This window comes from Echeneis naucrates, chromosome 15 (assembly GCF_900963305.1).
Source record: "Echeneis naucrates chromosome 15, fEcheNa1.1, whole genome shotgun sequence".
Classification (NCBI taxonomy): domain Eukaryota; kingdom Metazoa; phylum Chordata; class Actinopteri; order Carangiformes; family Echeneidae; genus Echeneis; species Echeneis naucrates.
The window spans coordinates 2,555,227-2,571,257 of NC_042525.1; the positions used below are offsets into that span (position 1 = coordinate 2,555,227).

At 42.5% G+C, this 16,031-nt stretch overlaps 1 protein-coding gene across 1 annotated transcript; it reads left to right on the plus strand.

Annotated features, from left to right (window-relative positions):
- Window positions 1–1,094: 1,094 nt before the first annotated feature.
- On the plus strand, window positions 1,095–15,147 carry LOC115055108 (rho-related GTP-binding protein RhoQ). The gene is made up of 5 exons (XM_029520572.1): window positions 1,095–1,606; window positions 1,918–1,976; window positions 9,698–9,862; window positions 10,968–11,063; window positions 14,582–15,147. The coding sequence occupies exons 1-5, from the start codon at window positions 1,465–1,467 to the stop codon at window positions 14,741–14,743; spliced, it is 624 nt and encodes a 207-aa protein (XP_029376432.1). The 5' UTR covers window positions 1,095–1,464; the 3' UTR covers window positions 14,744–15,147.
- Window positions 15,148–16,031: the final 884 nt, after the last annotated feature.

A 16,031-nucleotide genomic window follows, 5' to 3' on the forward strand; every position in this document is an offset into this window, starting at 1 on the left:
TATGGATTAACTAATATGTGACTGCTGTGGTTGGTTCAGTCAACATATCTAAATTAGTTTTACATCCTTGAGTGAAGGACCTTCGGACAGATGAGGATCAGGAGGCCGACTTGTTATTCTGGGACTGGAATCATTTGTTAGCCGACTTTGGGAGCGGCCCCGCAGCGTCCAGAGCTCCCCACCAGCAGTTGAGGAACATTTAACCTCGAACGCAGACAGAACAGAAAACAGGCAGGTTCTTTCCTTTTCCATCCGTGGAGAGACGTGCTTTATTAAGACGGTTATGAGTGTGTTAATTCAAAGAGACAGCCCACACCTGGCCAACTGCTCAGAGGTCAAATCTCTGTACTTCCCCTCCTTCTTTCACGAACACATACCTCTTCCTGTGGTGTCTCCATCTGCAGCCCCCCCCCACCACCACCACCACCACCACCACCACAAACACAGGCTGGTCGCACATCAGCACAGTAAGGACAGGTCATCTGTTCATCCCCTCCACCACAAAGTCAGAGAGTTCCCTAAATTTAGAGCCTCTGTGTTTATGACCTGAAGTTAGGCTGAAGTTACAACTAAAACAAACAGGTGGCTGACAATCTGAGATTTTAGGCTCAGACTTTAAGGCAGGACAGGTGTAAGTCTAGCCTGTATTATGTCAGCAGGCTTATCGTCTTCACTTCCAATGAGACAATAATGTTATATTTTTAGCTTATTCTGAACTAACACTAAATCCTTTGGGTCCTAGTATTTATTCTTTTTATTAATTATATGTTTTCCTAATATCTCTATGTCTGGTTATTTCTAATATCCTTTTATTATCTATTATAATCTTTCTCACATAATTTTCTTCCTGAAGTTTCACTCTTTTACATCTGTGTTGCTGAATTTTCTGTTGATATTTAAAGGGGACACATTCATTCACATTCATTGCTCCCCCCCCCCTCCACTGAATTTAGTGTGTTTGCACCAAATTGGAGGAGTCTGGAGAATAAAGCAGGCTGTGATTGTGGTCCTCCAGCAGGCGGAGTGTACTTTATCCGGAGCCCCTTGGTTTCAAACCCAGGCTCCGCCTCTCCACCAAGCGCACCCACCTTGTCCACCAGCAGCCCCGTCAGTGCGCCAGGGAGCCGGAGCGCAGAGGACCGCGGACACCGGTGCCACTTCTTAGGCTGTTCCCCGTCCAGGAGAGCGACTGCGTTTGAAAAGAGGAAGAAAAAAAAAAAGAAAACAAAAAACAAATCGAACTCACTTCACGGGTAAATTTGGGAGGAGGAGGAGGAGGAGGGCGGAGAGAGATGCAGTTCCAGTCGGACTCCGTGCGCCGCGGAGTCCGCCTCCGAAGCTGGTGATGCCCGCCGCGCCGGGAATCACCGCCCAGCAGCAGCGGCAGGAGGAGCGGGGGGAGGTCGGGACAACAGGGCGTCTGGGGCCGGGGAGGAGGAGGATGATGGTGGTAAGGTCGGGATCATGGCAAACGGAACCGGTGCTATCATGTTAAAATGCGTCGTGGTCGGAGACGGTGCGGTGGGAAAAACGTGTCTTCTGATGAGCTATGCCAACGACGCCTTCCCGGAGGAGTATGTGCCCACAGTGTTTGACCATTATGCAGGTATGAACACAAGCCGTGCAGCTCACTGTGTGTGTGTGTGTGTGTGTGTTTAATCGTGACTGCTCACTGTAAATCGTCAGGAGGGATTCAGATGAAATGGAAGATGAAACATTCCGTTTCCTCTGCCTCTCCTTCTCCAACTGCATTGGCTTGCATCTGTTGCTATAATCAAAACCACTTGTTTGCCTTCTTCATAGCAGAGAGGGGTTGGGGGACCCAGATCCTCCCTCCCTCCCTCCTTCCTTCCTTCCTTTTTTTTTTTTTTTACCCCTTCCTCCTTCTCTCAACTGCTCTTTGTCATTTTCTTGCAGTGAGCGTCAACGTCGGAGGAAAGCAGTACTTGTTGGGACTGTACGACACGGCTGGTCAGGTACAGTTTTAGTTTTTTTTTACTCTGGCCAGGTGCCAAGCATGTCAAGGACACACACATACATATGGTCTCGCTCTCCCTGTCTCTCACCATATCTCTATCTCGGTCTCCCAACGTGCTCGTGGGACCAATAACCATCCGACAGTGTCTCCAACACGCCCACAGGCTTCAGATTCAGGCCAGACACTAAGCTGCAACAGGTGATGGTTTTCACACATGGGTTTACTGCCAGACTCTGGTGTGCCACGGACAGTGATGGCAGTGAAGGGGCCTTCAATAGTTCTATTATGTGGCGAACAGGGCTCCTATGTCCAGTAGTGATGTCACAGGTTTGTTGATAGGGTTGCCTAATGCCTGGGCTCGCTCTTTACAATGTGCCATTCAGAGGGCAAGAGCTAAAACTGGAATGAAAATACACTGCCCTGAGCGCACACACAAACAAACAATGGCGCCAAAAGAGCCAGTGTATACAAACACTCACGCAGACAATCATATGGACGCACAGAATGGCCACAAGCTCCTCGCAGGTGACAGCTGGGTATGGAGAAAGGCTATTAATGATAAATTATCAGTTTAAATGTGAAGTCTGACATCACTGATCACAAACGACACAACTCAGCTGCTTCCATTTGGTTCTTACGCTCACAATTGGCAGTAAACTGAATATTTGTGGCTTTGCACAAAACATCTTGAATTGATTATGACACAAATCATCAGCAGATTAATTGATAATGGAAAGCAGAACCATACTGGACATAAGCTTTAACCTTTAACATGCATGTTTTTAGAATCTCATATTAATCTCATGTGTTCCAGTATTTCCACTTTAAAAGCAGAAAGCCGTGGTTTTTTTGACCAATATTATTAGTTTTATGGATCATGTATTGCACAAACATGTCAGGAACATGTCAGGAACCGGATTTTGTTTGATTGATCGACAGCAGACAAAAATAATGTAGCAGATGCAGCTGGATGTAAACATTACACAACTCCAACTTTTTCAGGGATACACACATCTGAATTTGGGTGAGAAAGACGGAATGACAACAGGGCTTCTTTTCACCACGACACCTTTAAAATTTGGCTCACATCAGCCATATTAATAAAAGACTCAGCCTGTGCCGTAATAAAACCTTTAACCTGCCTCTGCAGCAGCCTGATGTTGAATAGTTAACACTTTCCACAGGACTGGATTTAACTGTGTGAAATCAGAAGGAGTCACAATCCGAAACGTGAGCCGCTGTAAAAAAGTTAAGCACTTGAAAGGTCAGCCGGGGAGTATTCGGCCCTTCCTGCCGTCTGTTCATTCATGAATGCGAAATGCACAAGTCCATGAATAGCAAATCACAAACACCTTCCCACCCAAACGGGTACCTGTGGCTGTGTTATATCTTTTCCCCTGAAGAAAGCAGATGGCAGAAGTGTTACTACTCAGTTGTAAAAAGAGGAAGACAACCTTATTGTCTATTCTGGCGTGTTTGATAGGGTGTGTGTGTGTGTGTGTGTGTGTGTGTGTCGGAGCAGGGTTTGTTTTTGGCTGATTCAGAGCGTCTCTGAAATGGAGAAGTTCTCCCAGATGTCTGCTGTGGGTGCTTCTGGCTGCCGAGGGTAGAGTTACTTCTCTTGAAAATGCAGCCGCCCCCCCCCCCCCCCCACCCCTTCACTAACTCCTTTACCACCCCTCCTCCCCCTCCCCACTTCAGTCCCCCACTTCGGCTGACCTCTTTATGTGGAGCACAAGGCCAGCTGGTAATGTTTATAGCTTCAGCATCTGATCAAAGCCCCGGCGCCCCAAAGAGAGAGGGGGAGATAGAAAGTGAGAGGAAGACAGAAAGAGGAAGAGAGCGAGACTGGAGGGGCGGCAAATAGAGTGAGGAGGAAGAAGAAGAAAAATATGGGGGGGGGGGTTGCTCACAAATTGAATACATTCAGTCGTTTTAGTTTCATTTTCTTTTCCCTTCTTTCTCACGTTCTTTTAATTTAAACCTCTCTCCTGCATCATCTCCACTTCTGGCCTGTCCTGCACATGTTCGATTGGCTTCCAGTTCCTTGTAATATTTATATTCCTTGCATGGCTGGAGTTCCCATAATCCTTTGCTGTTCCACAAGGGTATCAACAACATTATAGATACGCAACGCCGTCATATCCTCAACTGATAGGGCTCCTTGCTGTCACGTTGGAGCTTCATATCAGGCCACATAATCACAACTCTCCACTGAGCTGAGTGTCACTCTGCTTTGTCTGCTCTTCATATCGCTTCCCCTTCTGCTATTGTCTGCGCGCTGCCACGTCGTTCCCCCCGGGCTCTTGCCTATTGAATTATTCCATATGGAAGGTCTGCAAAGTCTGTTTTGCTGAATGCGATGAGGGAACAGAGGGAAAAGTCTTTACTTATTCATTCATTCTCCTGCTGCCGCTCCTGCTGCACTCAAGAAAATCTAGCATCGCCGCCTGAGGAGGAGCGAGAGGAAACAGGAAGTGGATGCTAAGTGCTGTGGTACCCATGGAAACGCTTCAGAGAGAGGAACTCCGTAGTTGATACCCTATGGCATCCATGTCCTGCTCCTCTATTAACCCCCCACCTTGCTGTTGGACCGTTCCTCGTTTGCGCTGGCCTTCAGGCTCTCACACTCAACTGCACATCGTGTAATCACTTTTACCACCTCACTTCACCTATTATGCCCCCCCCCCTCAGCATTTGGTACAGTCTGGTCACTCTTCATGTGACTCAGCAGCCCAAAATGGCCCAGTGACCCTCTGTCGTCCCAGTGGCAGGTGGAGTATGGGGGTGAGGACTGGAAATGTTTCTCCCCAGCTGGGGGGCCTGTCAGCACTCAGCTGCTCAGACAAAGTGACACAGGAATCCTACAGACGTGCCTGAGCCAGACATGCCTTTAAACTGTATGAAACGAACCCTTTAAAACGTCTAATGTGTCTTTTTATTCCAAAAGTTGTCAGGAGAGTGAATAATACTGGTCAAACGCTCAAAGCCTGAAGCAAATGCTCCAGAATTCAGAACTTATTTGAGGCTTTTATCTTAACAAAAAACAGAAAATAGATCTCACTGTGGCTTCTGCTGTAAGGAGAGGCCTGTGGTAAAATTTTAATCCCTTTTATAGTCAATTTTATGCTTAATGATCCTATCTCTAAATAAAATGTGCAGAATAACAAAAGTTGCCATTATAGGAACTAGATTAAAAGGCTTAATAGCTTAATAAAAACGTGGGCTCTGTAGTGTTTATAAATGTTACTCAGCTAAGGAGGAACAGTGCATTTGGGGGGATGGGACTATTTTCAGCAGCGGATTAATGCACATTTTGTTCTCCAGCAAGTATTTACCTCAATGGGACAGTGAAGAATTGAGTCAAAATAAACTACAGCATGTGTTGATGTTGCGGCACTCAGTTCACCAGCAGAGTTCAGAGGGAATAAGATTCTTCAGTCTGCACTTGTTTATAGGTTCAAATGATTGTTGTTTTTGCTTTTGTCTCAGAGAAAAAAAAAAAAAAAAAAAAAAAAAAATCGTACTACTCATCCCTTAACAACTTTTAGTCTCCACGCTGAAGCTGAGATAATCCCTAAAGACATCATGAGGGACTCGACAAAACTCACCCAGTCTCAGCAGCTTCCTTTACAAGCTCGGGTGTACTTATAGTGAGTACGCTAAGCTCCAAAATGTTTTGATCAAGCAATAATAATATTTGGTGCTAAAAGAAAGAACATAAAATTAGATACTGTAGCTGCTTCTAATTAAAGTCTCCATTTATGCTGAATCCTGCCTGCATTTGTACCACTGGCATTAAAGGCAACATTAAACTGTCAGACTTCAGAATTAAGTGTTGCAGGATGTTTTCGTTACGAAGGCATGAATAGACATGTGTGCATCAGTGCTCAAGCTGCGACGAATGATCATTAATCACCATCAAAGCGCTAATAAAACTTTACTCCTTAGGTTAAATCTATTTCTGAAAAATGTGCCAATTCCAGATCAGAGACAGAACTTTGCAAACAGAAGCGTCTATTTCTGGGCCTGTGTTCCCATCCGGCGGCCATGTTAGAGCAGGCGTCTCTGACTCTGTTGACATAGTCGGTTGATAGAGCCCTAAGGAGAACGGAGTAGAAAAGGAGAAAGATGGAAGAAAGAGAGAGCGGTGGAAGGAGGGGGTTGATGGAGGAGGGAATGACTCACTGGTATCATAGCACTCATATGTCACTGAGTCAACACAGCGGAGTCGCACAGTGGCCAAATGAAGACACTGGTGGGGATGTATGGACATGTATGGAGAGAGACGTTCGCGTTAAGATTTCATCATGCACACATTCAGCCACCCTCACTCCCTTTTTGTCTACGTTCCACTGATCATAATATTTACGAGACGCTCCTGACGACCTCGGAAAGACTGACTTATGCAAGGTGTCTGTGATGCACACACAAACTGTTGGACTGTGCTAATAAAATTGTGTTGCATACCTCTGGCGGAAACGTCCATCCAGTGCTCTCTAGCAGCAGCGTGAGTGTAAACATTGCGTGAGTAAGACTGAGCACTGGAGCTATGGAGGAAGAGACTACGCTCAGTCTGTGCCTCCCTGTATCCACACAGAGTGGCGAGCGGGCAGACTGTCTTTGGTAATGTGTCAGGGGTGCACTGAGGAAACAGTGTGAGAGGCCAAGATGGGTCTCAGAGAAGCTCCAGGCCTGTTTACAGTAAACTGCTGAGTGGCTTACACTGTGATCCTTTATGTCTGTGGCTCGTTGGGGGATCAGGCGATTCACTTGTGCAAGCAAAGGTCATAAACACACAGAGACACATAAACACGCACTGTCCTTGCTCTCACATCACAGATATGGTGTATATATACACACTTATAGACACACATACACATATATATAGTTTTGCCAAGTAACTTAAAGTTTTGAGTGGAACAACCTGCATGTCTTCACTACATTAATTGCCTTTTATGTTACTGGTGATGACCGTGACAAAGTATATACCTGAGCCAAAAACAGGTAGAGGGAAATCCCGTATCTAGAATAGCTTGTTTATTTGTGATGGCCTTCCCCATTGTGTCTTCTATTTCATATAAACGCAACTCTCGTCTGAGTTACAGGTATAAAATGCAGCAGGTAACCATAGTTTATATGTTTACATTACAATTTTATATTCCAGCAGTACATTTCCATCATATAATCTATCATGGTACAGATTACTGGAGGGAAAAAAAAAAGATTTTCCAATCAAAGAATGGAATAAAAGAATGGACAACATAACCAGATGTTTACCTGCTGTTTATCCTGCTGATGCTAAATATAAACAAGTTAAATTTTATGAAACCTTATTGTTGACTTTATGACTTTTAGTCCCTGAGATACAACAAAAAAAATCACTCATGCTATGAAGTCTTACACTTCTACAAAGTTGGGCCACTCACCGTTTAAAAGACTTGACTCGGGAGGCTGCGAAGCTCCTACATTTCCCATGGTGCAATTTGAGCTCGGAGTTCGTCGCCAGTCCCGAAAATGACTACGAAATTGCTAATAATAATAAATAAATCGCGATTGCTAAATAAAAAAAAATTAATAACTATTCATTTCTAATTGCTGAAAAACTTGCTAGCGTTGTAGCGTTTACCGGAAGTCGTTTCTTCTTCGCCACTTTTGTCGTTCGCACTGGCAGCTACCGTTTTATAGCAGCGTAGAAGAAGTCGTTTCCGGTTTGCGGTGACACGTTTTGGAGGAGTGATTTTTAAAAAATGTTTTAGATGTGAGATTAGACAGACCAATCCAGTTTGGTGGAGAAACTGTTCATCAATATGATTTTGTGTTTATAAGAGGCGTTAAGTATTCACAAATAGAAGAAAAGTTTAGAAAGACTTAAAGTTTCAGTTTAAAATTAAAATTTTTAGAGTTTTATTTAGTTTTAATCTTAACTATAGTTTAGTTAGTTAGTATATCATGGAGTCATTTTAAGGTTGAATGCTTTTAAGTGAGTCGAAGATGAACTGTGCCATAAAACAATACCATGGCATCCATTATAAGGTCACTCTCATAAGGTATAATATTTTTATTTGTTTTTCTATATTGGCTAATAGACAGCTTTAGGTTTATGAATTCAGATGCTAAAAAGTATTTTTAACAGTAGTTTAAAATGTGTTTAAAGTAGTAGTAGTAGTTTAAAGTCACACACCTTTAGGCCAAATTTAGATGTTGATGTCTTCATTCTGCTGCTTGAGCTCGCTTCAGACTACGTGTGTACGACTCAGGTTAGTGTAACATAGTATTTGTAAATGCTCACCATTCGTCTCAGCTTCACTTAACTAGCAGATGGTTCACATTCATAATTGATTTTTCACATCAGGAACATTCACAGAGTGTCAGGTAAGCTGTCAGTCACAGGCGCTGTCAACATGCACACACCATGTCCAAACCTCTGGCACTCCCAAGAAGTCAAAAACATCCCAAGAATTATTTAGCGTATGAACCAGACCCGTAAATGTTGTGAGATACTCACTTGGAAGTAAGAGGATGAACGCCTCATAAATTTTTGAATCAGATCCACTTGACCCACTCCAGTGAGGCAAAGTTGAGTCATCTGCGATACTAACGCAGGCGTGAGGCTTTGTGCATTGTTTTTGTCATCTTCTCCAATCTCATATAAGTCCGTTGTGTTTTCAGCTGCTTATCCGCTTATATAAGTCGGTCCATCTCAAATTCATTACAGAGGCAACAAAGGCTGACACGCCTGCAGCTGATCTACTGCTGTTTGTAGAATCTTTGACATGGTATTTGCATAATCATTTCCCTTTCTGGGGTTGTGTCAGTGTGATAGTATTGGACTGTGTGTGTGTGTTTGGCAGTGAACGGGACATACTGGAGGCATCAAAGTGAAAGACTGTCGTGCCGGCGCTCAGCTGTCCCAGTGCAACTATCTCTGGCACAGAGGGATGTTGTATCCAATTAGCTTTGATTTCAGGGATGTGGACAGTGAATTTCAAAGACATGAGAGTGAGATTGATTCACTTGGTCTGAGTTGATCTGGTTGAGTCATATCTGATTACTGGACATCCATTGACTGACTGTGTCTTCAAGCTAGCAGCAGAAAACCACCAGAAGAAGAAGACGTGTGATGACTCATGAATATTCATGTGTGCAAGACAGAGACTCTGTCAAAAGGGTTTATCTTCGCAGAGGACAAGGCAGCACTTGATCTGGTGCACAAAGGGCAGTCTTGCATCTGTGAATTGGCCATTTATGCCACACAAATATCAGAGATGGCAGCGTGTCAGGTCTTGGCTGTCTTGTAGCGACGCCTGTGCGCTGCTCGCCTTAACTGACTGCAAGTGCAAAATAATCCTCAATTGTCTTTGTCAGGATGGGAGAGTGAAAGAGAGAAGGACTCTCATGTGAAAGTCATCTTCTTCACATCCTTTTCTCTTCATCTCCCAACTGTCTGTTGTTAACATTATTATGTCAAAACAGAACCATCTAGCAGCGGCGTAACGTCAGCCCTCCTGGCTGCCCTGAGGATGTAAAAGTCTGTCTGCGCTTGGAGCTCTTTTTTTGTTCACATTAATAATTCATGAATAATAATTTCTCAGATGTTGCGAAATGGAAATGAGTTGTCTCCTTGTCTCCTTCCCGTTGTCCCCCTCCATCCTGACCTCTAATCCTCTCCTGAACCCAACTGTCACTGTTAACCAAGGATGTCCTGCCCTCTTCCAGGAGGACTATGACCGCCTGAGGCCGCTGTCCTATCCGATGACTGATGTCTTCCTCATCTGCTTCTCTGTGGTCAACCCTGCCAGTTTCCAGAACGTACGAGAGGAATGGGTGCCCGAGCTGCAGGAGTATGCGCCCAGCGTCCCGTACCTGCTCATTGGCACCCAGGTCAGTCCCTGACAACAGCAGGCCTTCACGCTCATTTTCAGATGAAGGTTATAAGTTGGGGGATGCTCATTCTTAGGAGCAGTAACGACACAACACAATAAACTCAGACCAACATTTCCTCACTCTGAGAACAGAAAAATACAGGATTGATCCTCAGCTGACAGTTAGGCCTTTGAATGAGACGCTCTGATTGGCTGTGACATCACCTGGAGCTAATAAAAGCGTCTGATGTAGTGACGTGACTCTAGATGGAGGATGAGGATCGATGGATAAACCTGCTACATTAAAGTAGCAGTGCTTCAGTCCGAGAGACAGACTGACCCAAACCTTTACTAACTTAAAGCCAACTAAAAAAAAACTGATGCTAAAGCTGCTCTAATGTTTTGTGATCGTCAATAGATTTATCACGAAAGTCACATCAATTTTTAGGGATGACATTGATCCTAAGTATTAAAACCGGCTGCCAGTACCATATGTCCCCCTCAAAAATGTGAACTGACTTGTGGTTGATTTTTGGTCTGTGTTCCCTGGCAACCAAAAGCCAGTTGCAGCCCAGGCCCAGCGGTGAAGAGGAGGATGTAGTGGGTGTCTGATTTATCTCATGTCAGCTGATGTTTACTGCTCTTTTTATCAGTTCCTGTCATAACTCACTCGCTGCTCCTCGGGTGGATGCTGCTCTGAGCACACAAACTCGACAACAGAGAGCCACACTAACACAAATCACGCCAATTAAGAAAAGGGCTTAATGGCGGTTGCTCCCTGCAAGACTGTGTGGGTCTGTGCATTTATCATAATTGGTTGTTACTGAGACGGAAATGTGCAGTTTGTGCTGAGCATTGCAATGAATAAAAGAAGCGTGAGGAACCTTGTGGTTGGCTGTGAAATTACTTTGCATAAGAGCAGGAAATGTGGGCCAACAGGCCTTTGTTTCAAAATGAGACGACACTGGACGCTGTTCACCTTTAGTAAAATGGACTCAGTAGCTCTAATCCCTAGTTTTATGTCCACAATTCAGACAAGTCATAGAAAATAATGGGCAAGGCTTATTATTATTTTCACGGCAAAAATCGAATTTGACTCAAGAAGTTTCCTTTATCTCTTTCAGATTGACCTTCGTGATGACCCCAAGACCATTGCTAAACTGAATGACATGAAGGAGAAGCCCATAGCTACTGAGCAAGGGCAGAAACTGGCAAAGGAGGTTGGTGTATTTGTCCGACTGAAGAGATGAAGTGGTGCGAAGTTGGTGAGAGAGAGGAGAAGCCTCTATTTTCACGATCAGTGTTGCAGGATTGAGCTGTCAGGTCCAGTTAGTTTCCTCTGTGTTGATCTGACCCAGGAATGTCTCTGCAGGAATGCACCGCTTTGAATTAGACCTCTGTGCATCCCTCGCCAGGAAATGAATCCAGGAATACATTCTGGGTCAACATGGGATGACCAGATAGGAGTTCAAGTGAGGAAGATGCAGATATCAAATGAAAAGCTTCTGTCAGGCAGAAACTGAAAATAACAATAAATTACAGTTAAAAGCAGGTGTTTATGCAGCTTTGGCAACTTGAAAATGAAATTTTTTACGGCCACAAGGGTACATTTAAGATAATTTTAAGCCAATGTGAGCATTATTAGGGGCGGCTGTGGCTCAGATTCAATGTGTCAAAATGTCTTTAGGAAAGATGCTCAACCCCTAATTTCCTCAGATGGTTGCTCTATAATTACTACATACAGCTATGCTATTACAATTATATAAGTGGGTTACTTCTAGAGCTGAAAAAATTATCAAAAAATGTTCAAAATTGCTGTATGGTCAAGTGCAATATCCAAATTTTTCATAAAGCCAAAATGTGTCTAAACACTGTCTTGATGTTATGGAGATATTCCAGCCTGCAAATCACATTCCTCAGATATAAAAAAGCTTTTTGGGTACCACACTCATCAAAGATTACATGAAAAACTCAAATTAAACCACAATCATAACATCTTCCAATATAATCATGATTGGATTAAAGGATTCTTTAATTTTTTTTTTTTCACATATTGTGCATCCACAACTAGAGCTTAGCGTCCCGAATTTTGGGGAAAATTATATGGCAAAAACTAAATGGATGAAAAACATACATCATCTGCAGAAAAATTTTAAAGAACAGTTAAATATTTTAGCAAATATTATTTACTTATTCAGCTTATTGTCTTTCTTGCTGAGAAGATCAATACCACTCTCATATCTATACTCTAAATGTGCAGTGGAGCCAGCAGACAGTCAGCTCGGCTTCGTGTGTACTCTAAACATCTCTGTACTCAACAACTCCAAACAGGGGAAACAATATTTCCAGACCAGGAGATGATTTCTCCCTGGAAAGATATAGTCCCCCTGTTCTGAGTCTTTATGTTGAACAAAGTGAACCGTTGACTCATATTAACATCCCCCAGATGTTAATCTATTCCTCTGTGTTCCTTGATTTTATATCCATGCTGCTGGAAATGATGCTGGAACCTCCTTGATGCTTTAGCACAGCACACACACACACACACACACACGCACGCACGCACACACACACACACACACACACACACACACACACACGCACGCACGCACGCACGCACGCACGCACGCACGCACGCACGCACGCACGCACGCACGCACGCACACACACACACACACACACACACACACAAAACACATTTTGGTGTTATTTAACTATAAAAACATAAGATAATAATCATATATAGTATTAAGAAACTCCAACTTTGGTGCATGTACAAACTGAGCAAACGCCAAAGATCAGTCAGATCAAATATCTGTTCCTGAAATAGAGTTTCCAGGTCTCTGTTTATTGAGACATGAGATTTATAATGTGAATGAATAAAAAAAGGTAACAGAAATATTTTGGTAATTTTTGTTTTTAAACTATTAACTTATTTCTGTATTTATGCATTTACTTATTTCCGTGTCTACATGTTCTTTAGTGAGGCAGTCGACTAGTTTTCAAGCTTCTACGACCTGAACTTTTCCAGACAAGCTGCCTTTTCGCTGATGCAAACTCAGCAGCTTTCACTCTGGATTTAGCAACTTTTCAGCCTCATTAGTGACGTTTTCTTTCATGAAGCTCTAAAATACTTTTAGGAGAAACCTGAACTATTTCCCATAAAGGAGAATCACAGTACTAGCCACCTAATCAACATATGTTCAGTAAGTAAGTAAATGTAGAAATGAGTGAATCAATAAAAGATTAGTACGTGTCTATATACACACTTATATCAATATTATCAATACATTCAATATAAAAATATATTTATTTAAAATTATGTAAGTTTTTGTCCCTCATAAGGAATTTGAAAGGGGCAACAGAAATAAAATCTCCTCAGCTACAACATACAGGAACTCGACGGGCCGCTTTCTGCAGCGGAGGAGGAGGTTTGGTAAAAACAATGCCCCCCACCCAGATAAAGTTACCCCATAATATCAACCCAGCCACAGCAAATGATACATCATTACACAGCTAGCCACATACAATCATAGCGTTAGGTTACAGAAGCACTCACCAGCTTCAGCCTCTGCAGCAGAGTCAGGGGGAACAGTGTTGTTTGCTTTGACTGATTCAAACAAACGGCATATAAAGTCATTTTAGCTTTGCTGACGGCAGAGGACACCAGAAGACCTGCGACACAGTAACTGTACTTTGGGAAGCTCAACAGTGTCAATAACTGGACGTCTGAAACATTTCTGTCAGTTGAACTCAAAGAAAATGGACGTCCTGCTTGATAAAACTGTCTGTGCCACGTTTTTGTTCCCAGGCAGAACACGTTGAGCGTAAACTGTCAGCGTCCGGTTTAATACCGTTCTCAGTTCTCAGTTTCTACAATCGTGCTTTTATCGTTTTAGAAATAATCATAAAACAGTTATAATTTAACCTTTAAAGGCCCCCCGTCTCCCAAAAACCCATTGGTCTGCTCCAGACGGTACAGGATCAAGAGATGATGTGTTTGAGAAGAGAATTTGAAATTTTATTGATTGCTTTGAAGGCTCCCAGTTTTATGTCGGGCCTCATAGTTTCCTGCACAAGAATACACTTTGAACTGTGATCTCCTTTAATTGTCATCTAAAAACTCACTTCTATCAGCGAGCTTTTATTGCTGTATGGAGTCACAGGAGAGCCATAAGAAATAATTAATCTGCAAAACAATAAGGAAATAAATGTCCAAATAAAAGCAGGAATAAATTAGACAAGTCAAGTAAAAAAACAAGTAAATAAAAAAAAATACAGAAATATAAAGAGAAAGAAATAAAAGAGAGTATTTGGGGAAATCCAAAGGCAAACAGAAGCAACAAGCCATTAAAGACAGACCTTATTTCTTATTTATTACTGATTTTATTCTCTTATTCTGTTTCGTAGGAATTCTATGACTCTACACGTGCTGGCTTTACTTATTATTTTAATAGTTTTTATCTGTTTTTTCTTCACTTTTTAACAAAAGTGCTCCCCAAATATAAACTATTATTAATATAATTAGCTTAATTAGTTTAATCAGTACAAAGTTTAAAAACTAGACACGATCACTTGAGGGGGCTGCTAAGCTAAGCTAGCCGGTTGCTGGTTATAGTTTTATAATTATTGAACGGTTTGTCTAAAGTTGGCTTTGTCTTAAATAACGTCACCTATTATAGTTTTTTTTTTTTTTTTTTAAATACTAATTGATGATTTGTCCCTTCTTCTTCGTCAGATCGGTGCGTGTTGTTACGTTGAATGTTCAGCACTGACCCAGAAGGGTCTGAAGACGGTGTTTGACGAGGCCATCATCGCCATCCTGACGCCCAAGAGAAAGAAGGGAGCTCTGAAGAGAAGACTGGGCCCTCGCTGCATCAACTGCTGCCTGATCACGTGATACATAAACCCAGAGAGCGCACGGCAGCCAACCATAAACCAAACCTGGACTGGAAGCTAAAGGCAGACAGACGTGAGATGTGCAGACAGCGGAGTGAGACAAAAGAGGAGAGTGGAAAGGACAAAGCAAGAGCTCGTTTTAAGCTGCAGCGCTCTTCAAAGGCCGTAACTTCCTCTCCTGTTGCCATCACCGGGGTTAAGGATGCAGTTTACTACCAAAGGAGCACAAAACCCAAGTCAGTCTCTTCTTCTCAAAGACTTTTTGCCTCAAAGTTACCTTCTTTTATAACCATTTTTAATCATTTTTCCTGTACAAGATTGTTGTATGCTGTCATATGAAAAAGAGAAAAGAAAAAAAAAAAAAAAAACACACAAGGTGACATTTCAGTTTTCAGAGAAATGCTACATTCAAAGAGTTCATATGATTTCTATGGTTTTAAAAGTCACATTATTGATTTGCAGATGATGGAGCTGCAGCTAATAGATGAATAATTAGAGGCTGATTTAGGTGACACTGTGACGGCGCCCAGGATTCATTCCTGGACATAAGGGCCTCGTTTTTGTTTTTGTTTTTTGATTTTTTTCAATTTCTAGCTCTGTTGGCCCAGAAAAAGTCTGTCTCCAATTATTTTTCTTTTGAGGACTTGCAGATTATACCACATAAGAGGCTTTGCTTGTGTGTAGAGGGTAGCACAAATCAACAACAGTGAAATGTTGTTCAGACGACAGATTTTGGACCTAGAACTGTTTTATTTGAACGTTTGAGAGTCTTGTGTTTTTGCCTTATGAAAACCCCGTCGTTTTATAGTATGGCATGCCAAATCATACTGTAAGTTAAGACAGGGCCTGAAACTGAAGAGGTTTATTATTCATTTTTAAAATATATTATCCGGAGTTTATGATTCTGTATCTCTAAAATAGAGATCATTAAGTCTTTGCAAATATTATAGCTTAACCTGTTTTTGTTTTCTCTTTGGTTATCTTGCAATAATGTGTTATCATTTTATCACCTTTAAGAGAGTTTAGAAGAGAGAGCTCATTTTACAAATGAAACTCTGATTCATATCCAATATCCAAAGACTCAAATGCACATTTTCATCACCGTGAGCTGACGCTGTATATCTAATGCACAACATGAAGCACAGTCAGTGCCACTCTCATTTCCCGGCAAAACAAAGCACATTCCTCTTCTTCCACACACACCGCCCTTCTCCTGGAAAAAAAGGTCGACTGACGCGCACAAAGATCCATCAGGCACAAGTTCGAGCACAGCACGCCGTCGACCGTGA